At 46.9% G+C, this 24178-nt stretch overlaps 1 protein-coding gene across 3 annotated transcripts; it reads right to left on the minus strand.

The window, feature by feature from the left end:
- Window positions 1-500: 500 nt before the first annotated feature.
- Window positions 501-23720, minus strand: FOXO4 (forkhead box O4). 3 transcript variants are annotated; one of them, XR_005107445.1, is made up of 4 exons: window positions 23174-23720; window positions 11988-13229; window positions 9601-9761; window positions 501-6500 (listed from the first exon to the last, which is right to left on the minus strand). XR_005107445.1 is itself a non-coding variant. In XM_037407810.1 (3 exons), exons 1-2 carry the CDS (start codon window positions 23570-23572, stop codon window positions 12006-12008), a joined length of 1623 nt encoding a protein of 540 aa, XP_037263707.1. In that variant the 5' UTR covers window positions 23573-23718; the 3' UTR covers window positions 501-6500; window positions 11988-12005. The 3 variants fall into 3 exon arrangements, 1 of the variants encoding a protein (XP_037263707.1); XR_005107444.1 differs by having other exon boundaries at window positions 9562-9761; XM_037407810.1 differs by lacking the exon at window positions 9601-9761 and having other exon boundaries at window positions 23174-23718.
- Between the last annotated feature and the right edge of the window lie 458 nt (window positions 23721-24178).

A 24178-nucleotide genomic window follows, 5' to 3' on the forward strand; every position in this document is an offset into this window, starting at 1 on the left:
TATCACCTTTGATGGGCAGCTCCAAGCCATTATCTTCTAATATAAAAAAAAAAAAAAATGTTCCTCAGCTGTAGTAACCTTTTCTAATGGAGGATTTAGGGTATGCAAGCAAGGATAAAAGCTCACTCACATGCTCATCTGTCCTAATTAAGTGTCAGCATCTGCTTGTGGATGGGGTGGCTGAAAGAATAGAGTAGCAGCAAATCCATCTCTATTCCTAGAGATAACTGGTAGAGTTGCTGACACTCAAAAGATTAATGTAGCTACATAAAATGAAGAGTCTGCCAGCAAGTTGTAACAAGGGGCTCTACATACTGCAGAGCATACCGGACACTTTCAGGGCTGTCACACCGCAACCCTTCCACCTCTGGCCAGCTAAGGGGTATTTGGCCAAGGGGTGGCCCTAATAGGTGAGGAGGAGGGAGGAAAGAAGCCAAGGGCCAGGAAAAAATAACTGGTCCTCACCAGTGAAACAGAACAAACCGCATGAGACACAGAGCAGAGGATTACAGGTTTTTATTTGTCAAACATTCTCCCCTAGTCTAGCACATTCTACAGTCTTGCTAGCACAGATGGTAACAAAGAGCCTGTAATGATTCAGAAGTTACACTGCTACAGAGAGCAAACAAAAGCAGAGATTTATTATGTAAAAAATGTATTGTGAGAAATGGGTGAAAGAGTGCAGAGGGGATGGGGTGGAAACTATGTCAGCTAGTGGTGCCTGCCCTGTGTGCAGCGGACATCTGTGCTAGCAATGCAGAAACCCTTCCTGGGATCACACCAGGTGAACACTCCACTGTGCTGGAAGCATCATTTCACAGAACCATCCCCATTGCCTCATGAAAAAGGCTCCTTTCAGGAGAAGTGACCTGTCTTCTATGTAGCCAAACCTCTCAAGGCACCTTGGGGAGCACCACAGGGTAGCACCACACAGAGCACCACGGCACCAGCTGCGAACATCCCCTTCTACCACACACCGTAATGCTGCCTTAGCCACAGAACCATAAATGCAACACTATCAGCCCTTTCACCTTCAGCTTCTGCTGCCTCATCTCCCTGCTTTACCCCACAACATTAGATGCAATTTTGATTCCATCAGATTGTTTTCCATTGACTACAGACACATCCAGAGCGTGAGGAGAGAAATTAAGGCTACTGAAGAGTGGGGATCCCTTTCTTGCAGGGCAAGCAACTGTGGTGATGGGTTACCACAGGCTACCGAGCTTTCACATGGGCAGATCTTTCAGGTTTCAAGACTCATCTCTTGCTTGCTTTTCCCACACTAATTACAACACGTTTTTCATTAGACATGCAGGTGAGGCAAACCCTAAGCTATCTCTGTTCATGCTTATGTCCCAGAGTTGATTGATTTGTTGTGTAGGGTTTTGGGGTTCTTTTGTTTTTGCCCTGCCCCCCCCCCCTTTTTTTTTTTTTTACAATGGGTACAAACTTGCACATTATTTTGGTGACAGTCCAGGACACCACGCTCAAGGCACTCCGACCCCTGGCACCAGACACAGGTTTCTCATTCCTGGAGCAAGGCTAGCCCTGAAGCATTTGAGTGTGGCTATAAATAAGCAACTAAGTAAGAAAATTTAAAAATTATGATCTACATAAAAGCTTTCTAGGCATTTCCTTTGGAAAAGCTGATTAGTACTACTTGCTTCTAGTATGAGCCTCATTTATGAATACACCCAGGCTCTGGAACTCTCCCACTGCTTTCATTTCTCTCACTTACCAGGATGATTTGACTGTTGTTTTTAAAGCAGCACAGGGTAGGGGATGACATGTTTTTTAGACACATCGAGGAAAATTAAAGGCTCTAAGAAGCTTTCAGTACTCCAAGCTCTCATAGGAAGCTGGTAGTAAAGTATGCTTAAGTTATAAAAAAGGCTCAAGCAATCTGCTAAACCCAGGTGTAAACAAAATCAACAAGTCTGCCTCCTACTACGCTCCATGGACCTAGTTAACCTGAATCCTTTGCGCCCCGTGCTGCATGGTGGCTTCATGCTGTGAAAGATGGCATTTAATCCTCTGGAGACGAAGAAAGTTGTTACCCGAGCTCAGCAAGGACAAGGAAAACACAACGCAACATAAGGCTTCACGCCAAGAGTGCCCTGCCCACTCCCAATAGACACTTATCCAGAAGCATCACTCCCCATGTCACCGGCCCCCTCCCTCCCCACCCAGCTCACAGCTACTCTCAAAATCCCAGCCCAATCCTTCATTAGAGCAAAAACTAGCCCACAAGTATGGGGCCCGCAGTGCTAAAGCAGAACAAAGATTCAACAAGACACTACCCTGAATCCAGCAGCAGTCAGTAGCAAATGCTTTGGGCAAGAATACAAAACACTGGACAAATATTGGGCGACCCTCTGCCAGGTACAGCCTTTCAGCAAGCAGCAGTTTAGGAACTTCAAAAGTCTCCTGTGTCCTATAAGGAAATATCCCAGGCTAGAAAAGCTCAAGGTTTACAAAAAAGAAGTTATCTGTGAAGGGACTGGAGAACTCCTGAATTCTCTGCACCCCAGCCCTCCATGCCCATGATCCAAGCTATCCTGCTACACATACAAACAAGAAGGCAAGTGCCTGCCTGAGCCTGCAACATTACATTCATGGTTTACCGAGCACTCCTGAGCACTGTTAGTCCTCTGAACACCATCCTCATCACTAGCGTGCTCTCAGGCTTCTCCAGCCACTGTCTGCTCCTGTTGTGCTGAGGAGACAGTAAGCACCTGCGTGGACCACCGCAAGACAGAGACATCACTGTCAGTGCGCTCGTACAGCAGGACTCCAGCCAGAGATGCTCCCGTCTCCAGTGCTGCCCCCAGGACAGCTGACTCCCCAGGAGTCTGGCCTGGGAGTATAAAAAAAAAAAAAAAAAAGATAGGTTGTCTATTCCTTGATGAAAGGACAGAGTGTCTTATGAACTCACGTTGTAGGGCACCAGCCACGATGAGCCTTGGTGTACTTGGGCTGCAGCTCCTTCAGCTGGAAGAGGTTGAGGGCATGTACTAGCCGAGAGCATGTCAGACCTCCCAGGGCACTACTCAAGTGTTCGGGGCCAGCCTCTCTGCAGTCAGAGATCAGATCAGGTCCCTAGTGCTGTCACACCTAGAGGACACCTTGCAACAGTATGAAGACAGCACTTGTTCCCCACAGACCAATCCAGCCAGAAACAGCTCATCGTGGATCTGCAGGTCTGAAGCGCTGGTTACTCATGTTGTCCTTCCTATGGATTTGGGGTCTGTTTTCATGCGAAATGAGCTAGAGATTCACACAGAGCATGACCACACGTACTGATGTCTTGTCCTTTGATCCATGGCTATGAAGTACAGGTAGCCAGTCAACTTGCTCTGAAAATCACAGGATTCATTTCCCCTCAGAGCCCAAGCCGACAAGATGGCCTATTATCTGCCAAATAACACAAATCCCTCCAGATCCATTAGCTGAAGCCCTGAACAGCTGATTCTTATGTGCAACACATGCCATCAGGTGTTTGTGGAAAGGTTATCTATCCATTTGTGTAATGAGCTAACTGCAGTGAGAATGTGCATCCACAATTCAAGCCTGCAAGACCTGGGATCCCAGCTTTGGATCTGCCTTTTTATTTGTTTGTTACAATGAAGTATGGCCAGACATGCAGATTATGGGTAAATTTGAAACTTGTCACCATGAGGTCTCTGCCATGAAGGCAATCTTCAAAGCAAAGGTTATCTAACTATAGCATGGTCTGCCACCAAAGCCTTTGAAAAGATAAAACTGCTGATGATTCCTTGTGGCAGGTAACCAGACAAACCACTCCTGTTCCAATCTCCACTCAAATGAAAATGAAATTAAACCCATTAAAACAGAGCAGACGAGGTGGTTGTACTGGGTCTGGCTGAGTCCCATAGCAGCCTTCAGTGCTGTGCTTTGTATTGGTGGCTGGAGAGGTGCTGGTAACACAGCAGTGCTTTGGCTGCTGCTGAGCAGCGCTCCCACAGCATCACAGCTGGGGGTGGGCAAGATCTTGGGAGGAGACATAGCCAGGACAGCTGACCCAAACTGACCAAAGGGAAATTTCATACCATAGAATGTCGGCTCAGATGTAAAAGCTAAGAGAAAGGAGGAGGGGTGTGTATGTGGTGGCATTTGTTATTCACGATATTTGTCTCCTGGAGCAACCGCTACACATACTGAAGCCCTGCTCCCCGGGAAGTGGCCAAACATGGCCTGCTGATGGGAAGTAAAGAATAACACCTTTTGTTCTCCTTCACTTCTGCACACACACCTTTTGCTCTTGCTTCATTAAACTGTCTTTACCTTGACCCACAAGTTTATTTTTTCCACCTTACATTCTCCTCCCTCTTCTGCTGAGGAGGGGAGTTATAGAGTGGCTTGGTGGGCACCTGGGGTCCAGCCATGGTCAACCCACCCATGAAAACAGAGCAGACAAGGTGGTATAACAGTATGGCTCATTCCACTGCATGACAAAAACCTTCTGAACAGAAGCCATGCCACCTTCAGAAAGCATTGGAGAGGCTTTCTGCCAGACCAAGCCTACCAGAACACTATGAAAGCACCATGTCTCCCACAGACCCTGCCACTGTAAACACCAAAAACGTAACAGGAACATGCCAGCTAATGCTCTGAACTAACCTCTTGACTCCTAGCTTCTGGCCTGCAAGAACAAAAAGACAGGGCAGGACCCCAGGCATATCCCCCAAGGGTGTGCCTACAGGTTTCAAGTTCCACAGAAGTAGCAGAAGCTTCAGGAGGAAAACAAAAACCTTTGGAAACCAAAAAGCAAGCTATCAAATACAACAGACTGTTGTCCATAAGGGTTACCAGAGTGTCAGCATATCTAGCATGATGTAGTCCACACCATCTTCTCAGCAGATGTGGGAATCTGTCCTATGTATCAGCTGCAGTCCAGCTACTTAAGGGATTAGCTGAGAATGAGCACGTTGTTAATGATTAGCATTCTTTAACATTGTGCTCTAGGCTTGGTGGGAGTGCCCAGCTGAGGAAAGAGAAGCTTTCTGCATAGCTGTGGCTGAATGCCATGCCACGCAGGCACCTTCTGCCTGTTCTGGGGAGAGCAGCCATTCCCCAGTTACATTGTGGTGCCCTTCCCACTTTTCCAATGACATTTTCAGCTTCTTGACCCAAAATGCCTTAGGCCTGTCCCCTCCCATACTGTAGTGTTATCTGGTATCAAGGGGACAGATGCAGCAAATGCGGGTTTTTTAATCCAATAATCTCATTTTCAATTAAAATATATAATATATATATTTAAAAAGGTTTAGAAAAGCTTCTATGTAATTTGCAGCTACTTTTACATATAGATTACAATAGTGTACAACTCTTCCCCAAGGTGGTTTGAAACCACAGGGACCTGCCAATTCTTTCCCCTCAGTCACACACATCAAATATCAAATGCGTTTGTTCTTAATACAGCTCTGAAAAAAGAAGTCTGTCACTGGTACCTTCTCAGAGGGAGAGATGCCTAAAACACCTGATGGGGACACACTTAACATTGGCTTCATATTCACTGTAGAAAGTTCCCAGATTAGTAAAAAAATATTTCATCTATAGAAAATGCCCTTCTGAAAAGCATCCAGGGCTCTGTTAAGGCCACACCCAGGCTTTCCATTTCTCTGCTGTAGCAAGACAGATCAGAAACAAACCCAAAATGATGTTTTTATGTCCCAGAAACAGCTATTAGCATCTGTGCTTATTTTACAGCAGCCTGGTGTATCAGGAAAGTGCTGAGAACAGCATAGAGACTTCTTGAAACATGCTTCTGATTCAATGGGGCTCAGTTGGCACAGCGAAAAACTCCATGTCCTCCTGTTCCACTCAGGTGGACAAGAGGAAGCCTTCTACACTGCAGTCACCACCCCTCCCTGCAGAACAACAACGGGTGCTCCCAAGATGGGCACACTGAAACCAACCCCCTGAAACAGCACACCCTTTTCCCACAGGGCTTCCACCAACAAGCTCCTTCCAATTCCTCTGCGAGTCCGTGGGATACCAAATGCACATCTGGTGGTTTAATCAAAATGGCCAACTACTTTGCCCTCGAGGGCAAGCCAAGTGAGCGCAGAGCCAGTCCGAGGCACGGGAGACTCTCTGCCATAGCAGAGAGAGAATAGCTGTTGAGAGATTCCTCCAGCAAACCCAGCTCCTCACATGGGAAAACGCTATTGCCTGGCACAGAGTCTTCTGGCCGAGGTTTTTACCAGGGCTCCTCTTTGGACAGGTACAGACCAGGGTTTCTCCAGATGGCCCAAGGTGGGGTCAGGTTTGTAGGAAGAGCCATGGCACGTAACAGGATTATTATTTTTAAACTCTTCCTGTTGCAGCCAGATGCAGGTTGTCCCTTCTTCCCAGGCGGGCAACCCCTTCTGCCCAAGGTGTGGTGTGCAGGGAAACCGAATCCAACATGCTTCATTCTTTTCTCTGCCAGGGGTGGGAAGTGAAGTCAGAACCCGATGTTCAAAACCTGAAGGACACTAGGAAGAAGAAAAATAGAGTGAATGGTTAGATCTCAGCTTCAGCAGGAATCCTCGACACATAAGGAAATTACTATCAATCAGCCTCTGCTGCTCAAAGGATGCCAACTTTCAGCAAGGAACAAACAGATCACAAGAGACCTTGATCAATGGAAAGTCAAGTGGAGGATGCAACTGCTCAGCTCCAAGCTTCAGAATATAATTGAGACACAAAGACAAAACAGAAGCACAAAGGTCAAAAGTAAGCACTTCTGTAAGCTGAAAGACCCAGGGCACTGCAAGATAAAGAGATTTATAGAAGGACTTGGTTATTGCAGGAAAGCAGCATGGAAGAGGAAAATTACTCTTCACTTTAAGAAACTACAACTATCAATTGACAGGGAAAAGGCTAAAAAAGGGATTTTTAGAGATCGTACACTTAAACTGCTTATGCTCACCCACTAAAAGAAATCCTGTATCTACCCATGAATAATTAAGCATTTCTAGATATCTCATTCCCCTGCAAGTCTAAAGATCCCTTTTCAGGTCTTCTGCCTCACCTCAACCAAGCTGCCTGTCGTGGTTTAACCCCAGCCAGCAACTAAGTACCACACAGCTGCTCGCTTACCTCCCTCCCGCCTCCAGTGGGATGGCGAAGAGAATCAGAAAAAAGGTAAACCCCATGAGTCAAGATAAGAACAATTTAATAATTGAAATAAAGTAAATTATTATAACAATAATAATAGCAGTGAGAAGATGGATAACAAAAAGAGAAATAAAACTCAAGAAAAAACCCAAACCAAGACAAACCCCAAAACCCTGCACAAAACAAACAAGTGATGCACAATACAGTTGCTCACTACCCAGTGACTGATGCCCAGCCAGTCACCAAGCAGTGATTCCCCTCACCCCCGGCCAACTCCCCCCAGTTTGTATACCAAGCATGACATCCTATGGTACAGGATATCCCTTTGGCCAGTTTGGGTCAGCATTCCTGGCTGTGCCCCCTCCCAGCTTCTTGTACCCCTCCAGCCTTCTCGCTGTTAGGGGATGAGAAACTGAAGAGTCCTTAACTTCGCATAAACACTGCTTAGCTATAACTGAAACCATCAGTGTGCTATCAACACTATTCTCATACTAAATCTAAAACACAGCACTGCACCAGCTGCTAGGAAGAAAATTAACTCTACCCCAGCTGAAAACAGGACATTGCCACAACTCACTCAAACAAGCCTTTGAATAGGTCTAAACAGACTTAGGACACTGACATAAAACCTCTATTGCAGGTCTGTGATTCACTTTAGAAAGCAGAATAGTGAGATAAATGAGGGGCATCCCATCAGTTGCATTCAGCAATAGTGAGCATGAAACAAATTCGCAGAAAGGGAAAGAGGCACCAAGAGTGAATGAGCCCTAAACGAGACAAGACAGGAACTTTAAACAGAAGCCAGAGCAACATACTACTTTGGGAAACTGCAAGCTGATGAGGGTTTTATTTATTTATTAATGATCTGGTAGACAAAATACAGCATTTGGAACAAAGGGAACTAGATAGAGCACAGCAAGAAAACCATGACTTCACACCAAGCTGGGCAAGGGATAGAGTTCTCCAAGGTATAAAGCTATAGGGAGTCTAACTGAACGACTAAAGATCATTAACTAATGTCCACCAAAAGAGTGGATGGACTTTACACTTGTCAATGAGGCACAAACTGTACCACTGTACAAAAGAGGCAATTCTATTCCCATGTATTCCTCCTACTGGCTTGCAGAAATACGTAACAGAGGTGGATGAACAAGCCCCAAGACCCTGAGCTGCTCAGAGACAGCCGGGTGGCCACCCACACTTCCCATGACTGGAATGGAGGACACTTGATTTAAGTGCTGAAGGCAAGAGTGGTTGCCTGTGATTGAGCACCTGCATGCCACAGTCTAATTCTAGCTGTGGCTACCCTTCTTCCATGACCTGGCTCGCTAAGGCTCCTGGAAGTCACTGTATGGCTTGCACAACCAGTGCCTTAACCAGTGAATGGCAGGTTTACAACTGAGCTGTAGCTACCAGACAACAGCAGCAGAAATTGTAGAATTTATATTTTTCCTGGTCAAGGAAAGTATTCACACGCTGACTTTCTTCCTCTGTGGCTAAATAACTAGGTTAGTGGGTGTTGCATCACTGCTGGGCAAGGCAAAGTTTCAATGTTTGATCTCTAATCTCCTAGCAAAGACACACAGGGTTCAAACAGACTCCTGGTGAAGCCGTGGACAAGCTCTTCAGCATTTAACTTGCAAGAAGGGGTGAAGTCATGTCAGCTTTGAGCACCATGGCTAACATCAACTAGCTTGTATCTTCCCAAGTGCTACAGAGAGACTACGTACTTATTCCTAAAGATCTTCTCTTGCCTACAAAAAGTATCTCTTCAGCTTCAGTTTCGTTCTGGCTGTTCAAGTTGCTGAGTGTAATTACTGGCATTTATTGATGAGCAGTTTTTGCTCAGTGTTATACCTGTAACTGACCCCAAAAGCTACAGGTTAAACCCACAGTAACTACCCAGGACAGCTTTAGGCTAGCAATCAATTAAAGTAGCTTTTGCCAATGTGAATTAAAAAAAACAAAAAACCACATTCATAGGAAGGATGTGAAAGGAAAAAAGCCTGGCACACTGGAACAATATATACAGTGACAGCCATGCTTTCCCTGCACAGTGATTTCCAAGGAGGGACCCCTGAGAACTCACTGCAGTAACAGATTCAGAGAAGGGAGAGATGACACAATCTTGACCTCGTCACAGACACTGATGTCTGCAGCTCACGTGGTTTTGGAATTTGTAAATTTGTGAAAACATTCTGCCTTCTTTTCCCAGGGTCCTTCCTGGCCTCCAGGAACCCTCCTATTTCTCTCCATATACACCCTGTTCCCCCTTTCTTAGAAACCTGACCCACCTCTGTCTTGGCAGCATTTTACACAATACTTGCTCTCCTTTGGGAAAAAGTGCCCCTTGATCCCCTTCCATGGATTCCAGGATACAGGCAAAACTGAAAAGCTTTGCAAAGCTCAGAAAAAGCAAACAATCTAAGGACATACTAAAAGGCTCGACACAAAGCACGCTGAATGGGGCGTTACTTCTCCAAATGCAGTACTGCTGGTAAGAATTGTTCACTGGGAAGGCATGTAGGAGCTACACTTTCTGCTGAAACAGGATACCCGTTCAGAGCTTGCTCCAGATCTCGCTCCTTTCTTGGTGAGCACGTGTCCAGCGTATTTCCCAGAAAGTATCACTTCAACTTCACGCATGGAATAAAGCAAATCCAGGGTGTTAAACATCAGATAGCTCCCCTGTTTTGATTAAGCAATCCACATGCTAAGTATGGAATAATATGGGACAGGAACACAACCATGCTCTTAAGAGCTCATGTTCTCCCTCCTAAGTGTTTGATTATAGCCACATCTTCAGCAGTACTAGACCTTACCCTCGGATAAACATTCCTTCAGCTTCTCTGCTTCACCCTCAAAAAACAGTATGCCTGGTATTCTGTGGACAGAGGTCTTGCCTATCCAACTCAGATAATTAATGCATCCAGGACTGCAGGACGGTTTGCCTATGTTTTGAAAACACCCCTGTGCAAAACACTTCAACCCTACAAAGTCAATGTATTCCCCAAATATGATGGCCTGCCCTAGCATGGCATGAAAAATAAAAAAAACAAACCAACCACAAAAGCTCAGAGCAATATCTAGTGGCAACACTGCTCAAAAGGCCACAGCCTCTGTCACTAACTTGCAGACAGTCCTAACACGGGTTGAAGGATGCCAATGTTTTGTCAACCAAATTTGTCTCTGAAATCAAAACTGAGTTGCCATATTCCACCTGAAGTCAGGATATTCAATTTAAGACATACACTTAGTAACTCAGTAAAAGCACAGTTAACAAATGCACCAGACTATAAAAAGCCCTGTAACAGAACAGAAAAGCTTGATTGTTCCTCCTTCTTGCTACAGTGAAGTTAGATCTGTTAAGTAGGGATAGAACATTACTAATAAATGAAATCCTAAGCAGTGTGGTGGGACTTGGAATAAAAGGAGTTAAATTGTGTTTCAAATGTCAGTATATAGTGGTGGATCAATAACGTTCACTGGGTTTAAGTACCACTGGCTCAAAGGACAGCATTTCACATCGTCTAGACCCAAGACACTTGTCTAGAATGGCTATATTGGGACAGTGCAGGAAAATATTTAACTTAGTATGTGGTCTCCAGCATGAACAGCAACAGAGATCACCAGAAAAATTAGGCTGAAATGGGCCTCCAAAGGTCACCTAGTCCAAACCACCTCCAGGTTACTCAGGTGCCTAGGAAAGAGTATTAAGGTCAAGTACATGATAATTTCAATCTCCATCATTTTGAAGCTCAAGGGCTTCCCACAGCCGAAGCAGTATCTTCATTTTGCCCTTATTTCTGCCGGCTCAGCTGGCCAGTATTAGGCATTGCATTTGCAACACTAACAAGTGCCACATCTACCTCCTAAACAGGAAATATTCTTGGCAAGGCTTCCTACTTTTCAACCAACATCCAGCCTATGCTCCAGTCCATAAAAAACCCGACCATTTTCTATTAGCTAATTGAGCTCCAAGTGTGAAGTACACCTTCAGCTCCATTTCTCTAATTCTTCAACTGCCTCAGCTCTTTAGCACTTCAAATCAGGGTGTCACACCCTCAGAATAAGTCATTTTTAACTCTTGTTCTCATATACACTATCTGCCAAGCTGACTTCAGAAATTTTTGTGCAAATATGAAAGATCACTGAAGAAGCAGCTTTGCTGTGAATGGGATAGCACCAACACATCCCTCCTCCTTCCATCTCCCTCCACACTGCAAACTCCCCTTCCCATTCTCATTCCAATAATGGGTACATCGGCAATTCAGTAAATGCTGATGAGCCAACTTACCAGACTTTACAGGCACTATCCCAGATAAGGAGAGGGCAAAAGGTCTGGTAACAGAGTGATTGTGTCCTGCTGCAGGCAAAGCAGGCAGTCATGACACAGACACACTTTGCAACTACACATACTGAAAAATTTTGCAAGGGTAATAACCTGAACAGAAACACAGTGTGTGCTCGGCTCAGCCCAACCATCCTGTATATATAGGATCATGTCTTTATGGAAGAGCATACGCTTACATGTCAGCTTCAGAGCCACAGACACTGCATGGCAGAGATTAACGCCCTGCAACACAGTCATCTTTGGTAACAAGAGACAACAAGAGTTTCATTCAGGTTACTGCTTTACTCCATAGAGGAGTTTACTACCCAGTAAGTTAAATCTACCTACCTTTACACAGCTTTTTCTCCTTCTAAAAAGGGAATGTGGCTCTCCCAGAAGCTTTTTACTGAAACACCACCTGTGCTTCCAAAGAGGTATCTTGTAACTGCTGCAGAGTTGGGCACAGGAACCATCCCAGACAGGGCTGTTCCCACTATAGAGCTGTACCATTTTACATAACTGCCCCTACCTTTTTGTGCTCCTGAAGTTAACTTGGTACCCAGGTATGGTTGGAGGCCTGTGAGGTGCTGGGATAGCTGGGAGTAGACAAAATGGGTTCAAAATTAAAGTCCAGTCCTTCTCCATCCATGAGTTCACTGTTGATTATGTAATCCATATCACATTCGAGGTTCTCCATGTACATGTCAATGTCCAGGTCAGTGGGCAGCCTGTCCTGGTTCAATCCCAAGGGAGCAGGGCTCGCAGAAGAAAGAAGCAGTGGACTGCCCAGCTGGACTGACTGGGTAGTTGTTGCAGAAACGGGAGCCTTCAAACTGGTGATGCTGGCAGTGTTTTGAGGAGATGTTACTATGGGAAGCGTTGATGGCAAAACACTGGCACTGACTGGTTCTGCCTGCCGCTCTGTAGGCTTTCCTCGTGGATTGCCTGAGCTCATCTTACTCTGGGCAGCTTGTCCACCTAGAAGCAGAAGAGTTCGGCTGCTCATCCTGTTACCAGACTGAGGGAGAACTGGATCGACCTGAGTCATCATAACATCCCTCGGAGGCGGAGAGCTGGGTGTCAGAAGGGCTTCCAAGGTCTGAGGGGCAGAGAAATGGCTGACCGAACTTTGCAGCGAGATATCAACAGGGTTAAACAGGGAATTGCCAAAAGTAGTGGTCTGACCAGCTGCACTTGGGCTCCTCAAGGAAAAGCTGGAATCTCTCTGGATCTGACCACTCGAGGCAGACTGCTGGGTAGGTAACACAGATGAGCTGGGAGACATCAAATTTAACCCATCGATGAGTTCAAGCTCCTCAGTCACAGTTGGTGGAACATTGCTGGATGCACTGGAGTATACCAGAGAAGGAAGCAGCTCTTCATCGTGAAGGTCATCCTGCTCTGTCAAGATAGGAGAAAGCCTGGCACTAATGGTGCTTGCATTTGAACTGGTTCGAGGCCGGAAGGTGTTCCACATGTCAGAGTCCTCATTGCTTCTTGAGGATGGGCTCCCAGGCCACTTAGGGAATTGGGAGCCAGGACTGTCAGCAGTAGATTCTGGAGCAGACTGGAGAGGAGGCTTCTTTTTGGATGCTTTACTTCTGACTTTTGCAAGTTTGCTGCTGTTGTCCATGGAGGCAGCTCTTCTTCTTGGTGCTTTTCCACTTTTACCACCCTCAGGATTGAGCATCCACCAAGAGCTCTTCCCTGTAGCTTCATTATGGACTTTAATAAACTTGCTGTGCAGGGACAGGTTATGTCTAATAGAGTTCTGGAAAAAACAAGCCAAAACCAAGATATGAGGACCTGACAGTTGACACACTTCCCACCTAGAAACTTCACAAGCATGAACACATTCAGACAATATCCAGAGAAAAAAAGATGTAACAAAGACCTACCCATAAAAATCTGCTATTTCTGCTCAAACATGCTTGACAGCACTGGCAAGCAGTGCCATGTCCCACTGCAGCACCAAGGGTGAAACTACCATTGACAACTAGCGGCTTCCAACTAGCTGAATACTAACACAGAAGCGCTTTTCAGGGCCATACAGAATCTGCGAAAACTAAGTATACTACAAAGCAAGTAAGCACATTCCCAAACACAGCTTGCAACTTCAACATGAGCCTAACTGAATCTGAGCTAACGCTGCTTCCCATCCTTCTGCCAATCCTATTAGCCAGCATAAGCCTGGCTGAAGTTTTAATTTTTATATGGCTAGCTTTCAGATAGATTCAAGCACAGCACAGCAGTGAATCAAATAGACTGGGTAAAGGGAAGTAAGAAAACACTTCTAATTCAGTACACCTATTACCATCTTTATCCTAACACCAGAGAAATGAGAGAAACTTTGTGGAACAAGAGTCCTAGTTATCCTGGAACCTGCCAGCCTCGCTTTGCAAGGAGGCAGTACACTTTCCTCTGTGTACATTTCTAATGGGGTAAGATGTTCAGCAGATAGTACACTCCCACACAGTACATGCCAGTTTTAGCCTCTCCCATCTTTCCATTTGGCAAGGCACGCATTCCTTGCCTCTCCCAAGTCCCTTATTTTGGTTTAGCTTTGCTGGAAATTGCAAGCTAACATATATGTAACACCACCAAACTGAATTTTCATCCTGCAACTGATAAAAGTCCCCAGTATTTTAGAATTAGCAAGTAATAATCTCACTGTTTGAGCAGATCCTCCATGAACTCCCCTTGAGACCTGTGTCATGCATTTGTTTCATATTTGCATTTAATTTGTTCAGATGGTCAAATTAGCCATCATTAAAATGTGCTACGCTGCTAGCATAACAGAGGTCCAAGAGCAACATCTTTTTCATATAAACTAAAAGGTATACTGCAGCCTTCAGCCTTCATGCGTACTCTCCTAATTCGGAACCAAGTTAACTGTGCTTTTATCATCCTTTCCCACCACCTCTGAACACAGTTCTTTCCTGCCTGCTGCTTTCCCTCTCCCCACCCTTTTCCTCTCAGACAAGTCCTCATCATGCTAATTTTGGCCACCTCACCAAAAGTACTATCCTAGAACAAAGCAGATGCAGATAAACAATACAGGCAAAGTGGAAAGTTTTCATGCAGAGGGAAGGAGATGCAAGACTTATTCTGTGATAGCTTTCATTTTAACCTCTGGCCGTTAAGGACTTGGAGAAGACTGGCTGTTTGTTGTGATTGGCATCAAAGAATACATATGCTCTTACTTGGAAAGCACCCCAAGGGTTACTGCGGAACCAGGGCCTGACGGAACATGTGTCAGTCAATGCTCTTACATAGTTTTATTATTTGAGTCGCTCACAGTAATAGCTATACAACACTCCTGCTTGGCATCTTGTCTTGAATTGTAATTTAGACTGGTACCCTGTCTCCCAAAAGACTGTTGCTTTCATTTCCAAAGAATCCCCCTCCCCTTTTCCCAATGTGCATGCTTTCAAATGCATACTGCTACAGCAATAAGAACCACTAGGTTGTCACTAATTCTGCATTTATTCTCCTAAAAATAATCTGTGAACTTATGATGACACCCAGTCCCATCAGGCGTGGCCCAGTAACTTGCACACACAGTGCACTTTTGGAGTCTCATAACCATCCATATTTAGCTCCACTTCGTAAAATGGAACTTTAAACCAATAGGCTCAGGATTTCAAAATTTCACAACAAACTATATTCTGTTTTTTTCTCATGTACGGCTATAGGTTTTAATTCCTGTGCCAACAAAAGCACACTGCATGGGTGCAAGCATTTCAGCAACACTGAAACCTCAAGAAAATTAGCACCACTTTGCGTATCATAAGTGACAATTTTAGTAACTAGTTTTCTAGGTTTTTTTCGCTGAAAAGCAGCTTGAAATAAGACATCTTGGAATAAGACTAGGATTCACATGAACACAGATAAGTGAAGCCTGGTACCTTTTATGAAAGGGTCTCAAAGTCCTTTTACATGTTACTGCTAAAATGACATAACAGCTAATAGCTGTAGAAACAGATAATTGCTGTACCACTCCTTCCTTCCTCATCTTCAAACTCTCCTCCTCTCCTCTCATAACACAAGCACCTATGACCCTATGAGCTAGTTCAGAGAGCTAACCCAACCAAAAAGCAGCCTCATCCTTCCCTTAAAATTACTGTTCCTGCCTCTCTTATCTCTGCCTGCTTTTTGAACTACCTCACTGTGGGGGTCAAGCACTGAAAACTAAGGAAGAGAACAGCATGTGTGGTTGGAGGCAGAGGAAAAAACTCGGAACACGTTTTACATTAGGGTTAACTGCTGTCAGAACTGCAATACCCAAGTTATCACTTCTCTAGTGATTATTAGCACCTCTCCTGCAGACTTTGCAAGGCAGCTCACCACTGCAGCATGCACAACTATAACCCACAAGCATGACTGAGCTTGCCTGCATATGGGAGACTCAAGTCCAGAGAGTCCCAAAATACAACTGAACCAACACACCTACCAGCCTGGGTGCTGTAAGACGGCACAAGAGATTCACACTTGCATACCACACGCTCCCCAGCACAAGAATGCATCTGCTAGAATGATTTAATATACCTAACATATGGAGGGCACCCTCAAATCTCATTGAGAAAGTGAGGGACAAATGAGTTATGCTAAAATAATCACAGAACTCCAGGTCAAACCTGACAGGAAAGGAAATGACAGACTTCAGTCACCCAGGCAACCCTGACGTATTTCCTTTCTTGATGGTAAGCAACTCAAACCAGAAACATATAGATGACAAACTTTTTAGATGCTCAACCTCAGCAGTGCAGGAGCATCCCAGCTGGTCTGAGCACCTGCAAACCACACAAGGTCTTGACTCTGGAACATCTTCGACCATAAGGAAGCATGACGTGAAGGAAGAGGTACAGGCAGGAATCCTTCAAATTCTTAAGGACCTCTTGAACAATTAGTTAGGGGTGGTTATTGCTGTTTATTCAGCTACCTTACAGAAGTTCTTACGGCTATATATTAAGTATTATAGTGAAAACAATGCCAGTCTGTGTGTCTGTACCCATCACAGATCAAAGATGATTCCTGTAAACCACATTCAGACAAAATCATTCTGAAAATCATCACAGATATTATACAAAAAATTAAAATTTGGTTAGAAACATTTATTGTACACTGAAGGGTGGACCATTCACTAGGTTCCAACCACTGCATGTACAAGCTAGGATGTATGGGCCTGCCACAGAAGTGTGGCTACCAGCACACAAAAACTATTTCCTAAATCTCAGTTACCACAACAATAAACCCACCTTCTTTGATAAAATCTCCTAGCCCTATTTAAAGGATAGGAACATTCCTCACCATTGTGCCAGGCCTGCCCCACCAGCATCAGGGCTGCTGTGCACGCTGCCCAGCACCGAACAGTGCCTCAGTCTCAGAATGGGGAATTAGCCATGGGAACTGGCCGCACAACCAAGCAGTCACCTACCTGGGCAGCCTTCTGGACAACCGCCATAGACAGCAAGATTCTATGGAAAATGCACAAGTGGGTCATACAGAAGACAGAATGCCAGTGACAGCCTTCCCAGGGGACTATATGGCTTTGTAGGTAAGGCTGAGCTTATCTACCATGAAACTGAAGTTTTACTCAGGTTGGTTGGTTTGTTCAGATGTTAAGGCTCCTCACACTAAAAACAAGCTTAAGTTCACCCTCCTGCAGTGTACTTTCCTCTAAGCACTGATGTGACAAGAGCAGAAGGAGGCTTTTGTGCCCTGCCCAGAAGAACTCGTCCATGCAGCAGTGGTGCATGGACTGTGCTAGCAGAGTGCTCAAGGCCAAGCACAAGTCATGCTGAGAAAGACCTAAGAAAGAGTAGCTATCCTTGGAAATTCTGTGCTTGCCCATATTTGCCTGGATTTTCAATCACTGCTCCCTAGTGCCAAAGCCATTCTTCTGGAAAACATCAAGTTGCTACTACAAACCACAAAGGCACCAGATTTCTTCACAAAAAAGTCTCTCTCAAGAATGAGCGACTGGGAGGAAAAAAAAGCTATGCAATCACTGCAGCTGCTTGTAATATACTTTGCCTCGGAGGCATACAAAGAACATGGTCACATCCCAGCACAGGGCCATGTTCCAAAGCCAGGCCTATAATTGTGCGGAATTATCATTTGCCATGGCATTCTTGGGAGGCTGCAAGGGGAGAATGCCCCACCTGCTGCATTTGTCAGTGCCTGTCTCAGCACTCACCCAGCCACTTGGCTCCAAAGGCTTCAGGGAAAAAAAAAAAAAAAAAAAAATCATCATTGCAGAGATTTTGCAAAGTTACGCTCCAGCAAGTAAACAGCTCCTCCAGAGCCAGGGAGCTGAAACATTCCCCCAGCAATCCCCTTCCAGAAGGCACACGTGAGCACAGACGTCAAGCTTGGCAGATGGGGAGCTGTATCTTAGGAAGAACATTTTCCTTTCTGTAATCTTTCAATGGCAGCCCAGAAGAAAGTCCTAGCTCTCTAAAAAGCAAAGACTGAGGCGATTTGCAAGTTTACCAAGACAGGCAGGCATATACAACAAAAGCTGATCAGGATTAGATAGAGCAGAAGAAACTTGTTGGAACAAGTAATACCAGCAGCCCAGGAGCAGCTTTCTCTGAGGACTGCCGGGAAAACTAAGCCATGCTGCAAGGAATAATCTTTCAGCAAAGCAGCTTTCCAGAACAAACTGGCAGGGAGCTGGAAAGAGTAACAGCAAAAATCTTCAGGTACTTTTACTGGCATTGCACAGGGCAGACAGACTTTTGCCAAAAGATAATCTCTCCCCCACTTCTGAGGGGGACAGCTACACTCTAAGATTTCAAATGAAAATTAATTCAAGGCATTATACCTTCTTTGGGAGAAGGGGCTGTTAACATCACTTTAGTGAGGGCTAAGTATATGCTGCTACGTTGCCATGGTAGGCCCTCACCATAGCTGACCACTTGTCACAGTTTTATCCCACCTGAGAAACAGGACACACGGTGACCCCACACGCACACCATTGTCCTGCTTCTGTGCACTGCCACGGCCTCATGTTTCACATCCAGCGCTTCACCATCCTCCCATCATCAACACCCTGCCATGCCCAGCTCCTTCCCTCCCTCTTCGCCAAGCCCTCACTTAGGCCAGCCACCATTTAAAGGACTAATAGAATTAAAAGGTAAAATATTCTATTCAAAGAAAGACCGATGGACAAAAGCATCCATGCTCCTCAAGTTTCCACACTAGACTCTTCACTATAGCCTCTGAACAACCATCATTCAGCTTCTGTTTGTTATTTCCCCCTCCTGCTTTAAGAAAACCCAGCAAGGCTGTCAGCAGCTGGGACAGAGAACATCTCCCCACTGCCAGGACTAAGCACATCGCTAACGCCACATGAAGGCATTTGGGGGCATACAAGGTAATGGCAAGAGTCCAGTAGTCAACATGCCAAGAAACAATAAACTTTTCATCTTTACCAAAACAAGCATTCACATACTTTCGTATCCACTGAACTGGAATTTATTTGCAAGGTGTGAAGATAACCTGGCAGAACCTACCAGCTGCAGCACAGAAGATATAGTCCAGAAGATGGACAGGTTTGCCTTTGTCTGCTGGCTTATTACTCTTTCATGGAGGGGCTTCAGAGGGACACAGGATGAGCAGCTGCTCCAACCTGAGGGAGCTCTGCACGAGGCCTGCCAGAAGGTCAGACACCCTAAGCCCTGGGGGAGCCCAGGGACCTTCAGAACCAGCACTATGGCACTGCAGGGCAGTGAAGTCTGTCATCACAAACTGAATTGCAGGGTACAGGCAAGGAAGCACCTAAGAGCCCTCAGCCAGGTCTCCTAATCTGGTCAACAGTCAGTATCAACTATGGGCAATATGGATGTAACACAAGTGTGGAATAGAAGTGTTTAAAGTAAAATGCTGCCCGCTATATAATGAAGATTAAGAGCTACCTGAGTTTCTAGAGGGATGACACCTTCGGTTTCAGACAAGCAGAGTGCTTGGTAATTTTAAATTCATAATAGAGCTACTTGAGTTGTTGCACGTATGCTTGTGTATATACATATACACATGTGAATCAAAGTGAATGCAGAGTACCAGAACGCAGAGGTGTGACTTCAGCCTCCTGTACCTAATGTGATACTGTGGAATCATTTATTCTTTCCTTTACATTGCACGCATAGGAAACACCTGATTTTTGCTTTAGTGAAGTGCCTTTGGAAGGTCAAAAAGATGGGTTTAAAGTTCATTCTGTTCCTACAAAGGGAAAGACAACAGCTTTGGGAGGATACACAATGTTTCACTGAAAAAGACTAGTTCTTAACGTTGCTCCTCACGTGTCAAACTTACTCGTAGATGTGAGAAGTGCAACCACCAGTGCAAACTGCTTCAGCGGGGTTTATGCACTTCTAGTTTATTCAAAAACCTCAACACCCTCCTCCCCCAAGTAATCTCAAAGCCAGAAGGAATTTATCCTCTTATTCACAGAGCAGCTTGCAAAGCACCAAGGGGAGGATTACAAAGGAGCCCTATGACACACCCCTTGAAGGACACTTCTGCCTTTCAGGCTGGTTAATTCTTGGCTTTGGCTGAATTATTGCAAGGAAAGGACAGACTGCACACCCAGCAAATCTGTCCTTTACAAATTGCTTGAAGCAGTTCAAGAACAGCAAACACCACCTTCCTCGAAAACACAGATTCTTCCGGAATTCACAGAGGTTACACCACACCCTGGCAGTCTGTAACAGCTGTATTTCCCCCAATTGTATAGTAGGACAGCCGTAAAGTAATTATGAAGCAACAATGAGTTTATGGGGTTTATATTAACTAAAGTAATTTTAATAAAATGTTTTTAAAGACACATTTATTTTAATTTCCCCATTTAGAATTCTCTGTCAGAACTACACTACATTCAAATAGGACATTATCAGTACAGTTCTGCCCAAATACTAGAACTCTAGGAGCTGTTGTACCTTAACAGGCATCAAAATGCTACATCAGCATTTAGCAGCAGTTCCACATTATTTTCCTTTATTCAAACTCGTGCTGTTAAAACCTGAGAAAACAAAGCTAAGACAACTCAAGAAGTTTTTATTTTACTTTACAAATTAAAAAAAAAAGAAGCAAGCAGAGCTACACAGCTCTAAAAATAACAAGGAACAGTGAAAAAAAACCAACAAAAACAGGCAGGTCCATTCCTCAACTGCAGAAACATGTTTTGCTTATTCCATTTGTCTTAAATATAAAACATGCACCTGTAAAATTTCCACTACATCTACAAAATCAAACTGATTTGATTGATTCCACATCTTTAAAACTGTAAATGTCTAACCTCCCTTCATCTAATGCACCTTGATGCAAACAGACTAAAGTAAAACAAACAAAACCTCTTGCAAATCTATGTGTGTTAACATAAGGCAAGACTAGAAGTCAGAGCTCTGTGGTCACACGTGATAGGGCACGCATCCTGCCAAGCCCTGCCAACAGGATTTGAGAGAGCGAGCAGGAAAGAAAACTGAGCAAAGGGAATATACCACAGCCCCTTTTACCTCTCCTGGCCACGTAAGATTAACTGCCTACTTCCTACATAGCAATCCAAACGCTGGTAATATTTGTTAAAAATGAAAACAAGTTTTAATGAGTTTCCCCTAGCATTTAAACAGTTTCAACTGTATTTATACCATGGTTTTCTGTTTGCTGGTTAGAATCAAGGGTTTTAAACTGCTTTAATCATAACGGCAGGCTGATTCCCACCACAGCTGCTGTTGTTCTGCCGTCCCTCATCTTTCCTGGCAGAAAGATTCTGTTCTCTCCCTGTACTAAAGCCAGCCTGAGTTAGTCCATTCCCAGGCTGAAAAAGTACAAACGAATTTCACACCGAAAAGTCATCACAGAACAGCTACAGCAACAGCCTCTGAGCAAGCACCTCAAGCAACCCTTGTATGTGCACAAATTCTCATCTCTGCCTTTCTGCAAGTTAAATCCAACTGTACGTGTCCCAAAAGAGATACATGATTACAGCACAGGGTAAAACCAAAGACTGATGGTCCTATTACATGTAGTGAAGGACACTTCACTATATTCTTCCACCTTCCCCACGATATCCAGGGATGCATTTTGGAAGCCACAGTGAACTTTAGTCTAAGGCACTACTGCCAAAGAGATACAGACACATCCCTGAAGAGAAAATGCACAATTTCCATAGATTGTCTGCAAAATAACATGACTAGACAGCAGCAGCAACATACCTAGGACAAGGACAACATACCTAGCCTGAGGAAGCAAGAACTATCTTCCAGCAAGACCATTAAGTCTTCTGAACAGAAAGAAAATGCACCCAAACACTCTCCCAAATCAAAACTTAGTAAGGAGGATTCAAATGACAAAGGAGGAAAAAAAAAACCAGTCAATTTTAGTCAGACTATATGCACTCTCAGGGAACTAACTGTCCATAAGCCAGATAAGTGGGAAAGGTGAAAAGTTTTCTATCAACCCGTGCCAGCCTAAGCTGTGACAGCTGTGTCCCTCTCACCGCACTCCTACCCCCTCTCAAGCAAACATCCACTCTCATGCAACCACATGGTGTGCCACTTCAGAGAGCTGAGCCAGCTGAAAGCTAACCTACCAGAAAAAGCTATTTTTTTTTTTTTTTTAAATTAACTCTGTGCTGACTTACTGCTCAGTCACAAAGGCAGAGGAACTGTGGCTGGAATCACAGAAACCCCAAACCACACTGGCTCGAGCTGCCAGAGAACTGCAGCACGGACGAACTGCTAACCAACACCGCAAATGGAGAGCTCCACTGCAAACAAGAGCGTGGCATTAAGCGTAATTCCAGTCTGCAAGGAGAGCAATAGGTCACACTCTTTAGACTCTTGTCACTGTAGCATCCACTGCAACACATCAGGACAGCCCCAGGTACTATTTTGCAAGGCAGCACTCACATGTCCCTTTCTCTTTGCTGGAGTTCATCTGACTGTAGAGAAGGGGAACAGCAGGCTGCCACCTGCAGAGCACGGAAACAAGAGTTTAGCTCTTGCCACAGAGCTTGGCACGCGTCTATTTCCAGGGCGAGAGGAGAAGCCACCACCAAGACTCTGGAGCAGCATATAGCTTTCCCTTTTCCCAACTCCTGCAGAGGTACCCAGCACTAGCACCACCTGGGACCCTTTTTCAAGAGAACCTCTTAGAAGTCAAGAACGCCTGCTACGAAACTGTTATTTCGATTGAGCTTTAGCACAGTCCAGCGAAAAAGAACAACGACCCCGTATTAAAAACCCTTCCAGCTGACGCTCTGCCTTGCACAGACGCTTAGCTACAGCCCTTACACCGCCGCTCGCTCCTCTCCCGGAAACCTTTCCGAGCCCAAAGGGTGCAAGAGCCAGCCCCGCAGGGCCCCGCCGTAACCGCCCAGCCCCATGACACCACCACCCACCCCCGCCCCAAGCCCACTCCTCCCCGCTCCCGCCGCACCGAGCCGGGGCCTGGGCAGGGCCCGCGCAGCCCCTGCCCCGCTCCCGGCCGGGCACACCGCGCCAGCCGAGCGCGGCGGGCAGGGCCGCGGCCCACGCGCTGGCAGCGGGGCCGCCCGGCCAGGGACGAACAGCGACAGGTGAGTGTGGGGCTGGCGGCGGGGCTGCACCGGTACCGGCTTGGCGGCGGGCAGGCGCCCCGAACAGCCGCCCCCCGCCCGCCCCGGCAGAGGCCAGGCCCGTCCCTCCCGCCCCGTCCCGGCTCGCCGCGCACCTTCCAGCCAGCAGAACTGTTGCTGTCGCCCTTGTCCTTGAAGTAGGGGACGGAGCGGACCATCCACTCGTAGATCTGCGCCAGCGTGAGCCGCTTCTCGGGGGCGCTCTCGATGGCCTGGCTGATAAGCTCCGCATAGGACTGGTTGCCCCAGGCGTTGCGCCGGGAGCCGCCCTTCCGCGCCGCCGCGCCGCCCGCCCGCGCCCCCTCGGCCCGCCCGGGCCCTGCCGCCGCGCCGCCCGCACCCTCCTCCGCCGCGCCCGCCGCGCCGCCCGCCTCCGCCGGCGCCGCCGGTAGCTCGGGCCGCGGCAGGGGCCAGGTACAGGAGCGCGGCCGGCTCTGTGGCTCGAAGTCAGGGTCGATGTCCGGCGCCACCGCGGCGCCGCCCGCCTCCGCCATGGGCGCCCGCCTCAGCGCCGCCGCCACCGGGTCTGAGTCGCTCCGGCACGGCGCATCGGCCCGGCCCACCGCCCCTTTGTGAGACCCAGGCCCCGCCGCCGCCGCGCCGCTCTGTTTACCAGGGAGCAGCGCCGCGCCCTGCGCCTGCGCGCGTGGGGCACGCCGGGAGCCGCAGTCCCGGCCAGGCGGCGGCGCGCGGCCCGGCCCCGCGCGCGGACTGCAGTGCCCAGCGGCCCCCGCGCCGCGGGGCGGGCCGCGGCCCCCGCCGGCAGCGCGTGGCAGGCGGCGCCCTGGCGCGACTACAACTCCCAGCGGGCACTGCGGCGGCCGCGCTTACATAACCCGCTGCGCCGGTCTGCGCCGCCATCCCCAGTCGTTTCTCCGTCCGCGCGGGAGCGCGCCCCCTAGCGCTCTGGGGCCTGCGGCTCCGGGACCGCCGCTCCCTCGCGCCGTCCCGCCGCGGACCGGAGCCCGCTTCTGGGACATGCCCAGCACGAGGTGTAACGCGCCCCGCGTCCCGGTGCCGGTCCGCTCGTCGGAACCGCGACAACCAGGTTCCGGCGCGCCGTGCAGCGCCCGGAGCTGGCCCCGCCCAGGGCGCTGTAT

This window comes from Falco rusticolus, chromosome 14 (genome assembly GCF_015220075.1).
Source record: "Falco rusticolus isolate bFalRus1 chromosome 14, bFalRus1.pri, whole genome shotgun sequence".
Lineage (NCBI taxonomy): Eukaryota > Metazoa > Chordata > Aves > Falconiformes > Falconidae > Falco > Falco rusticolus.